Here is a 16,382-nt window from a genome sequence, read left to right on the forward strand (position 1 = left end):
GCATTGGCTGCATGTGTGTGTATTGTCTGAGTGTATTGTCTGCGTGTGTATTGTCTGCATGTATGTATGTATGTGTGTGTGTGTGTGTGTGTGTGTGTGTGTGTGTGTGTGTGTATTGTCTGCATGTGTGTGTATTGTCTGCATGTGTGTGTATTGTCTGCATGTGTGTGTATTGTCTGCATGTGTGTATTGCGTGTATTGTCTGCATGTATATGATGTGTGTATTGTCTGCATGTGTGTGTGTGTGTGTGTGTGTACTGTCTGCATGTGTGTGCATGTGTGTGTATTGTCTGCACGTGTGTGTATTGTCTGCATGTGTGTGTGTATTGTCTGCATGTGTATTGTCTGCATGCATGTATGTGTGTGTGTGTGTGTATTGTCTGCACGGGTGTGTATTGTCTGCACGGGTGTGTATTGTCTGCACGGGTGTGTATTGTCTGCACGGGTGTGCATTGTCTGCACGGGTGTGCATTGTCTGCACGGGTGTGCATTGTCTGCACGGGTGTGGATTGTCTGCACGGGTGTGGATTGTCTGCACGGGTGTGGATTGTCTGCATGTGTGTGTGTACTGTCTGCATGTGTGTGTATTGTCTGCATGTGTGTGTATTGTCTGCATGTGTGTATTGCGTGTATTGTCTGCATGTATATGATGTGTGTATTGTCTGCATGTGTGTGTGTGTCTACTGTCTGCATGTGTGTGCGTGTGTGTGTATTGTCTGCACGTGTGTGTATTGTCTGCATGTGTGTGTGTATTGTCTGCATGTGTATTGTCTGCATGTATGTGTGTGTGTGTGTGTGTGTGTGCATTGTCTGCACGGGTGTGCATTGTCTGCACGGGTGTGCATTGTCTGCACGGGTGTGCATTGTCTGCACGGGTGTGCATTGTCTGCACGTGTGTGCATTGTCTGCACGTGTGTGCTTGTGTATTGTCTGCACGTGTGTGCTTGTGTATTGTCTGCACGTGTGTGCTTGTGCATTGTCTGCGTGTATTGTCTGCGCGTGTGTGTGTGTATACGACTCCCCAACCTCTTTCAGTTTCTTGGCCCAGGGTTTCTGGGCCTTGCGGAAGCCGTCGTCAGCCTCCTTGGTCTCCTTGAAGCCTCCGATCATCTGTTTGTGGTAGTAGTCCCTCTGCCACACCTTAAGCTTCTCAAAGTCCTCCCCCATCAGCACCGCCTTCACCTCCATGTGGAGCTCGCTCACCTTCTCCGCCTCCGTGCACAGGGCACCCCACGCCCTCTCCAGGGTCCCGTACTGAGGGCCTGGGGGTGCACATGATTAGATAATAACACACATGCTTACGGTGATGGAGAGTGCGGAACTGAGAGTCCAGAGGGGTGACGGGAACAGAGGGGTGAAGGAGTGGAACACACACACCTGTCTTCAGTGCTTGGACCACTGAAGTGTGTGTGTGTGTGTGTGTGTGTGTTCCTACCTTTCTCTATAAGCTGTCTCCAGCGTTTGGACCACTCTGTGAGCTGCTGTGCGTAGGACTTCTCGATGCGCGCCCGCTCATGAAGACAGTTCATCAGGTCGTTACACAGGCGACTGCCATCGTCCACCCGCCTCACTGTCCGCTTGTAGTTCCCCACCTGGGAGAGAGAGAGGAAGGGAGAGATACTTGGAGTTATGGGGGGGGGGGGGGCAGGTGAGAGGGTGTGTGTGTGGCAGGGTGGGGAGTTGAGTGTGCAGCTACGTGCATATCGTATAATGACGTATGTTTGGTAATTGTATGTGTTATACTGTATGTTGTCTACCGTCTCACCTCCCAGAAGCTGTCACTGGAGACGTCGACCATGGAGTCATCGTAGGAGCCGGACATGGCTGCTGCCCTCGGTACCCACAATCCTCAGGGGCTGAAACACACAGTCAACAACACCATAACACACAGCAGACTGGCTGTTCTACAGACTGGCTGCAGGGGACAGGACAGCACTGAGGTCTTCAAAAGTGCTATTTTTATTGCATTAAATAAAAGTTCTACCCTAGCTGGGTCTTTCCTTAGGTCCTGTCTGTCTGTCCATTCTTTCCAAGGCCACTGGGATGTGCTGACAGCGTCTGGTGTTCTACCACGTGTAGAGAGCCCAGTGTGGGGCAGACTTAATACTCTGACACCCTGGCTTCAGCATGGCCTAGTGGGGCTACTAGCCTACGTAGCATATGAACGAACACACACAACAGACAGACAACTAGCCTACTCATTTCTCTCCATGAGTAGGAAAACAAAGCCTGTAAATGAAGGGTATGACAGTGAGAGAGGAAACCCGAAGACAGAAAGAGATTTCACAGGCTGACTTTAAAATCAGATTGTCACACACACACACACACACACACACACTTTAGTTTCACTACAATAATATGACACAAAGTGGCAGCTGGGAGCAGAGCATCATTTTGTTGCTGTGTTTTCTCAGACAACTAGTAAAAGCCCGTTATCATAAAAGGCTCCAAACAACAGCATTGTAATTATCACGCCGTCACTGTGACACTCCTGAGAAACGCTGAGCTGGGGCCACGGCCAAAGATGTAATCCGAGAGAGAAAGAATTAACAAGAGGGGCAACAGAGCGAGACAGATAGGAGTGTGTGCAATCTGTAATCTGGTGTGAATCTAAACAGCAGGTGAGTGTGTTCACCCATTTCAAAAACCTTACAGCCTGAAAAACAACAACACACAGCTCTGTGCAGAGTGGCACAGAGGGCCTAGTGTGTGTGTGTGACTTATCTGTCGTTTTAGCACACACTGTGGGGAGCTTCCGTTTGCTGAGTGACAAGGGAGCGGAACTCCACTGACAGAAAGACCTCTGTTCCTCTCCATCCTCCTCTCTTGCTCTACCCCCCTCTGTCTGATTTCTCTCTCTCAATCGCTGCTCTCTCCATCCTCTGGTCTATCTTCAGCTTCCAAGTAGGCCCTTCATCCTCTCGCCATCTCTTCATGATTGTGTGTAAGATAGTGTGTGTTTCCTGGCGGTCAGTGGCCCATGTCCTCCTAACCACAGCTAGGGCTAGAGCACAGAGAGAGGGTTGTTGTTGCTGGAGGGAGGAGGGGGGACCACAGACAAGAGTGGCTTTCACAACACTTGGTCTCTGTTGTGCTTTTCTAGCACACACACACACACACACACACACACACACACACACACACACAACAGACTGCACTGATTTCAGTGATGCTCATATTCAAGTGCTGTCAGACAACATTAGTGGTCTCCTACTAAAGGGTTACCATAAGTCCCTGGGCCAGACAACATTAGTGGTCTCCTACTAAAGGGTTACCATAGCCCCTGGGCCAGACAACATTAGTGGTCTCCTACTAAAGGGTTACCATAGCCCCTGGGCCAGACAACATTAGTGGTCTCCTACTAAAGGGTTACCATAAGTCCCTGGGCCAGACAACATTAGTGGTCTCCTACTAAAGGGTTACCATAAGTCCCTGGGCCAGACAACATTAGTGGTCTCCTACTAAAGGGTTACCATAAGTCCCTGGGCCAGACAACATTAGTGGTCTCCTACTAAAGGCTTGCCATATCAACTGTCAAGTGTTTTCTGTGAGCTTTTCCTCGCTCTCTGGCAGAACACTCCATCCCAGCAATAGGGAAATCGTCCACCATATGCCCAGTAACTAAAAAAAGCAACCTCCCCTGCAACAATGACTACAGCCCTGTAGCTTTAACATCTAGTGATGAAGAGCTTTGAAAGGCTGATTCTACAAAAGGAGGTATGCTGTTATACAGACCCTCTCCAGTTTGCTTACAAGCGGCACAGGGGTGTTGATGATGCAGTTCTGTCCCTACTGCACCGTGCCCAGAACCACCTGGAGAAGCCCAAGACATACATCAGGATGGTATTTGTGCATTTCTCTAGTGCCTTTGATACAGTCCAGCCTCACTTAATGGTTCAAAAGTTCCAGAACATGAATGTCATTCCACATTTGATTTTCTGGGTCCTCTCCTTCCTGACAAATAGAGAACGGCAGGGTCAGATTCAATGGTCACTGCAGCTCTTCCAGAACCATCTGTACAGGATCACCGCAAAGCTGTGTCATCTGGCCTGTTTTATTCACCCTGTGCACAGAGGACTGTAGGAGCTCAGACCCAGAGATGATGTTCATTAAGTACTCGGATGACAGTAATTATGGACTAAGCAGGCAACTCATTTTGATCTCTCCCATTCAAATCCATCAAACTTCTTAAATCTGAAGTTTTGATGTGTGCACACACACAGGGATTGCAGAATGCTGCTAATCCTTTATACTGTACCCTACATGTTTGTGTTATGTTGTTATGCGTCTTGTACGTGCCATTCATTACCACATATGAAACTCCCTCCCAGGAAATAAAAGTTGTTTGAATTGAACACACATCAGAAAAAGGGCCACCAGAGGAATCATAGATCTTCCTGTGCTCTCTCTCCCTCCTGCCCTCTCTCAGATGCTGCTGTCCATCACTCACCAAATCGCTGCCATGACAACCATGGAACACAGCAGGGCATGGAATGGACCACAACATTCTACAGCTGAGCTAATCCCGTTTGTAACTTTATAAAAAAAATCAACAGAGGACCGTTTGTGGACCTGGTGAATCTATTCACACAATGTCTGATCAGTGCCTGTTCAGTGGCTTCTATAAAGCATATTATTGTATCGATTCAACACCTTTCACGGAACATACAAATGGAGCAAAGCCTTTCATTGAGTAAACAGCCTACATTTCTATACTGCTACTATACCGCTAACTAACCTAACAGAAACTAAGAGCTGGCTAGTGGCTACAACAACATACTTCCTAACGGAAGAGAACTCTGTATAGGGTGCAAGGTAGCCTAGTGGTTAAGGTTTAGACACAAGAGGCCTAATTCAGTCTTTCCCCATTCTCTCCAAAGTCTGCACTTGGTTGCTATATGTTTAACCAAACCCTAAAAGGAGTGTGTCCACTGCCATGGAAGGACGCTAAAGTAATTCCACCGCCTAAAATAGTAAAGCACCCTTTGCTGGCTCTAACAACCACCCAATCAGTTAACAGCCTGTTCTTAGTAAACTAATGGAGATAATTGTGTTTAAACAAATACAAGGCTATTTTTCAGAGAACAAGTTAACTACTGATTCAGCATGCATATAGAGAAGGACACTCAACTTGTACTGCACTGACTCAGATGACTGATGATTGGTTAAAATAAATGGATACTAAGATGATAGTTGGAGCTATTTTGTTAGATTTCAGTGCAGCCTTTGATGTTATTGATCATCATTTGTTATTGAAAAAAGTAACTTATGGCTTTACATCACCTGCCATCACATGGTTGGAAAGTTACTTATTTAATTTAACTTGGAAGCTCATCAAATCAAATCAAATGTTATTTGTCACATACACATGGTTAGCAGATGTTAATGCGAGTGTAGCGAAATGCTTGTGCTTCTAGTTCCGACAATGCAGTAATAACCAACAAGTAATCTAACTAACAATTCCAAAACTACTGTCTTATACACAGTGTAAGGGGATAAAGAATATGTACATAAGGATATATGAATGAGTGATGGTACAGAGCAGCATAGGCAGGATACAGTAGATGGTATCGAGTACAGTATATACATGAGGTGAGTATGTAAACAAAGTGGCATAGTTAAAGTGGCTAGTGATACATGTATTACATAAGGATGAGCTTCTCCAACATCAGCGCAGTGTCCCGCAGGGCAGTTGCCTTGGGCCGTTACTCTTTATTTCTACAAATGAGTTGCAACTTGTCTTACAAGAAGCTTGAATTACTATGTATGCTGATGATTCCACACTCTACGTGTCAGCACCCAATGCCAGTGAGAGCTCACAGACTCTTATTACAAGGAGTGTCCGTATCAGAATGGGTGATTAACTATCAACATTTGGTTCATAACATTCTTCAAGACCTAAACCTCAACTGGAGTTGTGTATAAAGGGTGTGACAATTGAGCAAGTTGAGGAAGCTGAACTCTAGGGGTAATACTGGATGGTCAGTTATCATGGTCAGATGTATTCATTGCATCCAGATCACTAAGGACTTAATATGGTCGACATACACCCCCACAGTCGTGAAGAGGTTACGACAGCACCTCTTCCACCTCAGGAGGCTGAAAAGACTTGACATGGGCCCTCAGATGTTCTACAGCTGCACCATAGAGAGCATCTTGACTGGCTGCATCACCCTCGACCGTAAAGCGCTAGAGAGTGGTGTGGACGGCCCAGTAAATCACTGAGGCTGAGCTCCCTGCCATCCAGGACCTCTATATCAGGCAGAGTCAGAGGAAGGCCCGAAAAATGGACAAAGAGTTCAGCCACCCAAGCCAGACTGTTCACTCTCCTACCGTCCAGCAAACAGTACCAGAGCATCGGTTATCGGACAGACATACAGGTTCCAAGACAGCTTCTACCCCCCAAGCCATAAGACTGAGCACTGCTCTTGACAAGAATATGCCCCCATCCCTCCTGCTAATTGGGCTACATTTGCACATTTGTTGTTGTCTGAGTGAGGGAAATGCGGTAAAACGAGAGGAGTCGATGTGTTCTGGAAGAGGATTATAATAAAAAAAAACTGTCCAAATGTGCACAAACTCATGGAATTTACAGTGTCAACATTTATGATCGCTATATTTGATCCACAGTTACAGGGTGACATGCGTTATACCCTGGGTTGTCCTGAACACAACGAGCCTGTGTTTGAAAATTAGATGTGGAGCACACACATGAATGCACTCATGACTCCAAAATTACACTTTTGAAATTGCCTTTTGAAAGCCTAACACTGTAAGATCATATTTTATAACTTAGCTAACCATGTTGGCAGTAGAATAAGCTTTCAAATGATGCCAACCTGACCCAGATTGCGATTTATAATGGAATGTTTCTGGATTGTGTAAACAGTAATTGTGTGACGTTGGGGACGCATGGCTGTGTTCCAAACAAACAACTGCAAGAGCACTTGCTTCAGTTCCTCAAACGCAAAGCTGGGAGAGCTCAAAAAAAGCACCTTATAGTTGAAGGATCTTTCAGTAAAAGTGCACTGAAATTACATAGGAACTGTGCATAGCTTGGTGTGTGGCAATTTAGCGACAAGTTAAACCTCTAACTCAACCCTTAATCGTTCTTCTCATCTTGCACCTACTCCAAAATGTCAATGAATATTCTTGTTACTGAATTAATTTTTCAGATTTTGTTAACAACAAATGCTGTGAGAAGTAGCGTAAAATGCACATAAAATTAACAGTGTAAAGTTTAGATTCAGTCTTATGAACTGTTGTCCTCAACTTTGGTCTGATAAAGTCCCCGTAATCTCTAAAGTGTTCTTTCAATTGCTTTTCCATGGTCATGTGTATTATTTACAGTTCCTCTGCTAAAAACACGTCAATTCGTCCCTATCCACATAGGCCCATTTCCACAAGTGTAAGGGGTTAAATGAGATCTTTAGAAAGAGGAGAGGTGCTGAGAAACAATAACATATATATTCTCTTTTACTAAACTAAATTAACTAAACGGAGTAGGGTTCCCCAACTTGCGGCCCACGGACTGAATTTGGCACAAGGGGTGGTTTTATTTGCCCCAAACATTTTTGAGCAAAAATAAATAAATAAATATAAATTTTCATTGTTGGACATAAAATAATAAAACAGCAGGAAACCTCCAAGTGATTTTAATTTTGGAAATCTGTTTCCAACTATTCCTACGCATAATAGAGAAACACCTGTGATCATATATAAATGTAAGAAAGGTTTGAAAATTATGTTTTAGTGAAATGTTAGATCAGTTTGGGCTTTGTGCTGAGGGTCGTTGTCCTGTAGGAAGGTGAACCTTTGGTCTAGTCTGGAGCAGGTTTTCATCAAGGATCTCTCTGTACTTTGCTCCATTCATCTTTCCCTCGATCCTGACTAGTCTCCCAGTCCCTGCCGCTGAAAAACATCTCCACAGCATGATGCTGCTACCACCATGTTTCCCCATAGGGATGGTATTGGCCAGGTGATAAGTGTCTGGTTTCCTCCAGATGTGACGCATGGCATTCAGGCCAAAGAGTTCCATCTTGGTTTCATCAGACCAAAAAATCTTGTTTGTCATGGTCTGAGATTTCTTTAGGACTAATGGACTGATTGGTTGCGTGTTGCAGCCGAGATGGTTGTCCTTCTGGAAGGCTCTCCCATCTCCACAGAGGAACTCCAAAGCGCTGTCCGAGTGACCATTGGGTTCACCTGCCTGACCAAGGCCCTTCTCCCCCGATTGCTCAGTTCGGCCGGGTGGCCAGATCTAGGAAGAGTCTTGGTGGTTCCAAAGTTCTTCCATTTATGGAGGCCACTGTGTTCTTGGGGACGTTGAATGCTGCAGACATTTTTTGTTACCCGTTGTCAGATCTGTGCCTCGACACAATCCTGTCTCAGAGCTCTACGGACAATTCCTTCGACCTCATGGCTTGGTTTTTGCTCTGACATGCACTGTCAACTGTGGGACCTTATATAGACAGGTGGGACCTTATATAGCCTTTCCAAATCATATCCGATCAATAGATTTTACCACAGGTGGACTTTCATCAAGTTGTAGAAACATCTCCATGATGATCAATGGAAGCAGGATGCACCTGAGCTCAATTCCGAGTCTCATAGCAAAGGGTCTGAATACTTATGTAAATAAGGTGTCCTTTTATTTTGAATAATTTAGCACAAAAAAAAAAAAATCAAACCTGCTTTCGCTTTGTCATTATGGGGTATTGTTTTTAAAAAAGAATTCAATCAATTTTAAAAGTCTAACGTAACAAAATGTGGGAAAGGATCTGAATACTTTCCAAATGCACTGTAGTAAGAAGTGAGTAAATATATTGATTTATTTTTGTCTCTTGCTGCCTTGACAATATTACTTTTTAGATGAATGTAATAAGTTCTGTTGTTCTTGTCTATAACAGTTCTTTCTGTACTCTGTCATGCATGTTTTATGTGGACCCCAGGAATAGTAGCTGCTGCATGTGCAACAGCTAATCGGGATCCTAATCATGTACAAGTTCACACCCCATTACTTTTACGGACCGAAGGAATGAAAAACAATGAATTGGTTAAAGTGTGGGCTAGAGGACATCTTCGCTTTTAAACTTTATTAAGAGCTGTCATTTTATTGTGAGGAACTGCAGTTTGAGCAGACATTTTTTCTGTTTTGTCCTCTGTTATGAAAGACACCTTACACTGACGGAAATTGGCCTACATGGATTGAGCCTAATTGAAATGTTTTTTAACTGAAGAACTATAAAAGCTATTGCATGACCATGGAAGCAATTAATTCATTTGAATCCTTCAGGGGTAGAGAGCAAAAATGGAATTAGGCCCCTAGTGTTGTTCCTGGCAGACTGCTCAGAGTCTGAAGTCCCCTCAGCTTCTCTAGGCAACTAGGCATACACACACCGGCCACAAAATACAAAACAGAGGGAGGGGATAAAGAGAAAGATGAACAGAAAGAAGAAGCTATCTAGTTCACCTTTCAAACCAAGACGTTTTCCCGCCAACTTTTTGCCGACATTGCCGGCGACAAAGCCTCTACTTTTATTTCTGCCAACCGACAGTGTCATGATTAAGGTAAAGGTCTATCTACGGCCTAGTATGAAATGTAGAAGTAATGCCGAGGAAGCATTGGCACACACTACGCTCCTAAGCTCTTGATGGTTGTTAGGCAGCGCCCGTTACTGCTATCCTCCTGCCAGTTGTAAACTTTGAGGCATGTCACTCCACCCATCTCTACGCATAGCCCACCGCATGCACTGTTTTCTTAACCACAACCGGATGGATACATAAAGAATTACTGTGGGAATAAATATCATTGAATGACCAAAATATTGGACTAAAATAGGCTAGTGCAATTGAATGCGTCAAATGGTTGCTTACTGATAGTCCCAAAGTCATCCAATTGTTACAATACATTTGAAGCAATAGCCTACCCATGTGTGCAACTATTTCAGGACCGTTTTACCCTGCTTTGAGACAAGTGTGAGGACTTGTATTGATAAAATCTATCAATGTCTGATTTTCTTTTTACCGAATCTACATTTGGATATTGGTTAGGCTACAATTAGGCTGGTGAAATGCTAAATTGAGGTGAGGGCTACTCATGATCATCTTGTCTAGTTGCCTCATTTATTATCGCTGATCAGAATATTTTTGCCAGCATGTTATGTAGCTTAACAAGCAGATTGTTTTGCTCTTCCTTTTCAGTTGCTTAGTAACCTAGGCCAACTCCAGACCTAAAGCCTGTGACTTGTCTTAATCAATGTGATTTTGTATCATTGAATCTCCCCCTGTATGCTATATATGGTTTATTCTCTGACTGGGAAAATAATGCGAGGTGGTGTAGCTCATCTATTAGTTTACTCATCTATCACTGATCAGAAACATTTACCACGCAATAATGTAGTCTAAATCCAGTGTAGGCTTTGTAATGGTGTATATTCAATGGATTTATTCAAATAGACGACCACCCACATCAGCTCATGTCTACTGCCACTCCTAAACTTGCCGGCATGTGCACAGGAGATATAAAAGGTTTGTCCCGGCAATAATGTATTAGGCTCTAAAAAATGTATTTTTACATGCAACATACCGTAAAGTCTGTCTGTAAAGGGTATAGGATTTGTGTGTGTCTCTCTCTCTGTGTGGGTGTATCCTTCTGAGAATAGAATTAGGAGTGGTGGTCTTCAAACACCTGCAAACGAGGCCACAGATAAGACGTCGCGCCAAACGGCCAACTGCTCAAGTTTCAATTCTTGATGAAGGAAATAGGGAACTAGGCTTACGTGTGATGTGATCAAACAGTCATTTCATGTTCAGATATTACTACAATTATAGTCCAGGGGTACCAAGCATGGTGCAATTCTGCAAATGCCAGCAGCAGAGACTTCAAGTTCCAACATTGTCCAATAGCCTCTGATACACTGAACAAATCTCACAGCATAGACATACACTGCATACTGTCGAGAGTGGACAATGCGTTAGGCTACGTGGGGTATAGGCAGCAATGCATCAGCCTGCGTGTTGTATAGGCAGCAATGCATCAGCCTGCGTGGGGTATAGGCAGCAATGCATCAGCCTGCGTGGGGTATAGGCAGCAATGCGTCAGGCTACGTGGGGTATAGGCAGCAATGCATTAGGCTACGTGGGGTATAGGCATAGTATGCGGTGTGTGTGTGTGTGTGTGTCTCCTGGCGTGTTGAGAAAACACAGAAACCCACTAGCTCCAGAACTGGGCCGGCTGGGGTTATATGAACCAACATCAAGGGATACAGGGCCCCCTCGGATTGGACAGCTGTCAGCTGCACATAGAAACACAGGTTTCCAGAGTTAGTGAGACAGAGAGACAGAGATGGGTCACCCAGGGAGTAACTGAATACACATGACCAGTGAACAGCAGCTCTGAGGAGCTTGAGACTGGAGGGGCCTGAGTCATGACACACTACAGCCCTGCTGCACCCAGAACAGAAGCATGACATGAGACTCCACTGACCTTTACCACAGAGACAGAGAGATAGACAGTGAGATACAGAGAGAGTGAGATACAGAGACAGTAAGATACAGAGACAGTGAGATACAGAGACAGTGAGATACAGAGACAGTGAGATACAGAGACAGTAAGATACAGAGACAGTGAGATACAGAGACAGTGAGATACAGAGACAGTGAGATACAGAGACAGTGAGATACAGAGACAGTGAGATACAGAGACAGTGAGATACAGAGACAGTGAGATACAGAGACAGTGAGATACAGAGACAGTGAGATACAGAGACAGTGAGATACAGAGACAGTGAGATACAGAGACAGTGAGATACAGAGACAGTGAGAGAGAACGTGGAAAAATAAGAGAACAAGAGCATAATAAGATGAACGAGAGCGTTAGTAACAATGTGATGTGGGAGATGACTGGTAGGCTCTAAGTCTAAATAGAGAGGATCCTCAGTGTTGGCTAAATGACATGGGTGGAGGGATAAACATAGCCTACCGTCTATGAGTGGGCTTCAATTATTTTCTATTCTATTTCTGAAGTTGACGACTCTCCACAGATAGCAGTTTGCGGTAGACGGACAGTGCTGGAATGCTCTTAGGCAACTCTGGGCTCAGGGCATTGTACTACTGGTTACTGGTCTGAACTCAGCCACACAATCCTGGCAAACAGACCCTGTCCATTCCACTATTTATAGCTTCAGGTCTGTACTCTTTAGCAGCCCCAGAGAGACAGACAGTGCTCTAATAGAAATCTATAAAAGAGACAGGAGACAGGGACAGTGGGGTACACATGTTAGGATGTTGATCTGTTCATAACACCACTGCAGGGCAATAAAGCGAAGCTCACAAGCATGTCATGCCCAAGCATGTCCTCGAGCAAGGTGTGTGTGTGTGTGAATGAGTTATCAAACACAGCCCCAGACAGATCTCACAATCATGCCCTTATAAATAAGCACCTCTCACACAATGAGAGTGGTGTGTATTTAGAGACGGGGGTGTTCACCACTCTGTTCTCTGCTTCTGTCCCTGAAACGGAGTTCACACACATACACACCAGACTGCAACACCACAATGCAGGGCATCACATGAGATAAGAATTTGACATCATCACATCTCCCTGCCCATTCTGCCATTAAAAACTCAGATTTCTGATCAGTCACCCTAGTTTGCGCTAACCTAACCCATTATAAGATGAAAAACAAACACAGATATAGGGTCAGGACAATACCAGTATCGAGATACTCGTTGCTATTGTGGCAAGGAAACAAAACACAAGGCAGATTTGACTTATTCAGGAAAACATCCCTATTGTTGGAAACAAACATCATTATGTTGTCACATTTATTTTCCAAGTTATAGAACACAATATGTTGCATACATCAACTTTAACAGACCAAAGAGTTTGGGCTGCTTCATGTTTTCCATGGAAACAATGTCACAATACTGATATCGTCACAGCCCTACACTGATCCAGGGTAGCCTACCTCAACACACAATGGCAACAAGTTACCTTGGAGGGGTGTTGTGTCTGATTAGTCTCCCTGTTACAAAAGGAGACACTTCCTTGTTGTCTGCCAGTGACTCACTGACTATGTGAGCAGGGGAGGCCCCAATCACAGATGTTACACAGTTTGGCCTGACCAGGAAAATAACACTTCCTCTCTTTTGGGTGTAAAGTTAAAAGAGAAGAAAGAAGAACACAGACGCCAGAGTGAGGTCCAGGTCCGAGTACGAGTGCTGCTGATCTAGGATCAGGTTCCCCCTGTCAATGTATGATTTATTATTAAGAATTAAACTGATCCTTTAATCAGCGCTCCCCAACCAACTCAGTGGCCTTGTGGTAAGAGTGTCCGCCCTGAGATTGGTAGTTTGGTAGTTTGATTGAGTTATACCAAAGACTGTAAAATGGGACCCAATGCGTCTACGCTTAGCACTCAGCATTAAGGAGATAGATTGGGGGTAAGGCACTGCGATAGACTGGCATCCTGTCCAGGGGGTGTACCAAGACTCGTGCAAGGCTACCTATGCAAATCAGCACTCCTACTCTGAGACCCTTGATACATAAGGCCCCAGAACAAGCCTTATGGCTGTAGTAGGATATATCACAAATGTGGAATGGATCAAGACCAGTCATACATTGTACAAGTAAGACTACATGTATACACTAAACCCCAAATGAACCCTGATTAGAAGCCCCAGGATTGAGTCCCAATTCTCCACCCTTCTCCCAAAGTGAGGACTTGAACACCCTTCATGTTTTAAACAGTGGAAACTCCCTCTAGCCAATGCTTTGACCATTCCAATGCTTTGACCTTTCCAATGCTTTGACCATTCCAATGCTTTGACCATTCCAATGCTTTTAAATCCATGTCGGGAAGTGTGCTAGTAAGTGCACACTTTTGGAAAAGGGTGGAGAATTGGGACGCAATGCTGAATGTCCTGTTGCTGCCTCTGAGCATTGCATGATCGGTTCTTGAGGAGTGTTCAGATGTAGGGTTTTAGTGGATCATTGTGACAATTCAGGATTACCATTTGCTATCTTCCAGGAGGTAATAAAATGGCTGCCATGGAATTATCTGTCATTTTGCTGAAATGGAAATGGCCAAACTTGTCATCTCTATGGTTCTACTCTCTGGCCTTAGTATAGACACAGGCCTGCATAGGGTGAATGTTAGCACTGTTTCTTCAGAGTCTTATCATGGCAACGGAATGTAAAGACTAGGCCTATTAGCAAATGTCCTTCTACTGTAGTCCTGAGGTCGTTTTTTTCATAAGAAAAATATATCCGTTTCCATTTCCTTCTTTTGTTTCCTAAAATAAACATGTGTCGAGATGTATTTTGCAATTATGGCTGCCATCCCTACCATCTTATGTTAGTTCACAATGGGACACCATATTTATAAATCCCTATGGGGGTGTTTTAAAAGATTGGGTAAACTTCTGACTTGCACACAATTGACTTTAGAGGAGCGAAGTGTTTCCATAGCAACTATAGTTTGTAAACTTGGATAGTTTTTTTCGCTGTGTCAGTCAGTCAACCTTGTCCTCCTTGGTGATGAAGCTGTGCATTGCTGCTGTTGATCTCACAATGACAGAATGGGGCCTATAGTGGGCCCTCTCTGTATGGCAAACACCGTCCCCAGTGGGGATCAGAGTCAAGAACTCAATGTTGAGAGGCTCAAAACTGTGCTCAATGAATGTGTGTAGCCTAGATTCTCTCTACTTTGAGTCACTGACACCACCAGCAGTCAACCCTACCCAAAAAACCTTAGACCAAGGGGCATGCTTAAACAATGGTATTTGTTCCACTCTTACAGGCATTTTCCATGTTAAAGTGCCAACCGAGGGAGACACATAATGGAGGGAAATACTGGATTAAGTGACATCACAGATATGAGCAGCTTTCTAGTCACTTTCCTGTGGAAGCCCATGTGCTGTGCTGGCATGATGTTAAGGGCCCGGTCACCATAGAAACAAAATGAGTACAATGCCACCAACTTCCAGGTGACGAATGATAACGAAGATGATGGATGGTACTTTAAATCCTATAGTTTGACAACCCTGTTTTTTAAGCTTTCAAATGATATCAAAACTGGTCAGATATGCAAAATGGGTCGAGTCAACTTTGAGAATCTCCATCTCCTGAATGTTTTGGCATTCAGGTCCAAAAAGTAACTCCCATTCCACTTCTCTCAAGGGAAGGTTTTGAGTCATCAGTATTTGGCTAAATGATAAAGTCAAACTCCTATTTCTAAAATGCATCTTCTTAAAATCAGATTTTAAACCTAAATCACACATTTTGACAGTGCCACTTGGCCATTTAGTGTGAACCAATGATTTATGTTAGGTGCAAACCAAGGTTATGTTAATTTTTTAAAAGTGATTGAATTCATAAGTCAGTTTTAAAGTGAAAACTAACTAGCTAGCGGTGACAGAAGATCGCTAGACACAGAACATTTGTGGAGATTAGTTGACTCTGAATTTAGACTGCATGAGATGACAGCGGGGTTATCGTTACTTTTGAAACCTGCCCCGCCCTTCTTTCATCAGTCACCGACGCAAGGGCTGTAGTCAGACAGACAGATCTTGAGCCAACAAAAAAATATACCCTAACAAAATACTCCCGACCCAATATGTTAGTTCCCTAGTTAGGGAGCTAGCTCGTAAGTAAGCAATTGGCTATTATGCTAGTAATAGTTTACTAGGACTAGGTAGCGGGCTATCTTAAACATTGCTAGTTAACTAAATAATTAGCTGACGTTAACGTTAGTTAGCTACCTAACTAACTAGGCAGCCTTCTACCAGGACCCATAACAAGTAACATTAACTAGTTAGATCTAACGTTAGCTAGCTACCGACAGTACTGTTATGTCAACCATAGTTCGTTAGCTAGCTAACGTTAACTTAGCTGTTTCATACCCCACCTTCCAGCTGGTTGGATAGTAGTGGCTAACGTTAGCTAAATAGCTTGCTTCTGGCAATGTTACATAGAAAAACTTTCGTACAGTTGCTGTAAAGTTTAAAATCCAAAGTTCCAAATGAACAAAATAGGTGTTAGATATAGCTGGACATGCTATCACTTTACCTTGAAGAGTTCCGCTCCTCTTGAGAGACGCGAATAAATTAGCTGTATTTAGCTGGCTAACCTTTTACCAGTTTTTTTTCTTACCAGCAACAGGAGCCGCAGCATCAACGCACCCACCATCTCTTCCGGTATGCAAAATAAAAAACCTTCAAAATAATAGTTCTCATTTCAAGAACCGCAAACAAAATGTATATATGGCCACTGATATTGTTTAGCAAAACGGCAGCCCTGCCACTTGTTTTGGTATACAGTTGAGGGATGGGGAAATGTGACCCCTCTCAAATTCAGAGAGTGCTCTGACACAGTTAGG

General features: G+C 43.9%; 1 protein-coding gene across 12 annotated transcripts in view; it reads right to left on the minus strand.

Moving 5' to 3' along the window:
• LOC139378453 (protein kinase C and casein kinase substrate in neurons protein 2-like) overlaps positions 1 to 16,370 on the minus strand; it is a 36,274-nt gene extending 19,904 nt beyond the window's left edge. For 3 of the 12 annotated variants that reach the window (XR_011628299.1, XR_011628298.1, XM_071120639.1), the window contains exons 1-4: positions 16,073 to 16,197; positions 1,766 to 1,856; positions 1,436 to 1,592; positions 1,027 to 1,262 (exon numbers count right to left, since the gene is read on the minus strand). Coding sequence is in view for 7 of the 12 variants with exons in the window: in XM_071120639.1 (XP_070976740.1) it covers positions 1,027 to 1,262; positions 1,436 to 1,592; positions 1,766 to 1,822 (450 nt within the window). In the remaining 5 variants the exon portion in view is untranslated. Of the gene's footprint in view, positions 1 to 1,026; positions 1,263 to 1,435; positions 1,593 to 1,765; positions 1,857 to 16,072 lie in introns of all 12 variants that reach the window. The other 9 variants (XR_011628296.1, XM_071120641.1, XM_071120637.1 and 6 more) reach the window with 6 other exon arrangements.
• Between the last annotated feature and the right edge of the window lie 12 nt (positions 16,371 to 16,382).

Source organism: Oncorhynchus clarkii, chromosome 21 (genome assembly GCF_045791955.1).
Source record: "Oncorhynchus clarkii lewisi isolate Uvic-CL-2024 chromosome 21, UVic_Ocla_1.0, whole genome shotgun sequence".
NCBI lineage: Eukaryota > Metazoa > Chordata > Actinopteri > Salmoniformes > Salmonidae > Oncorhynchus > Oncorhynchus clarkii.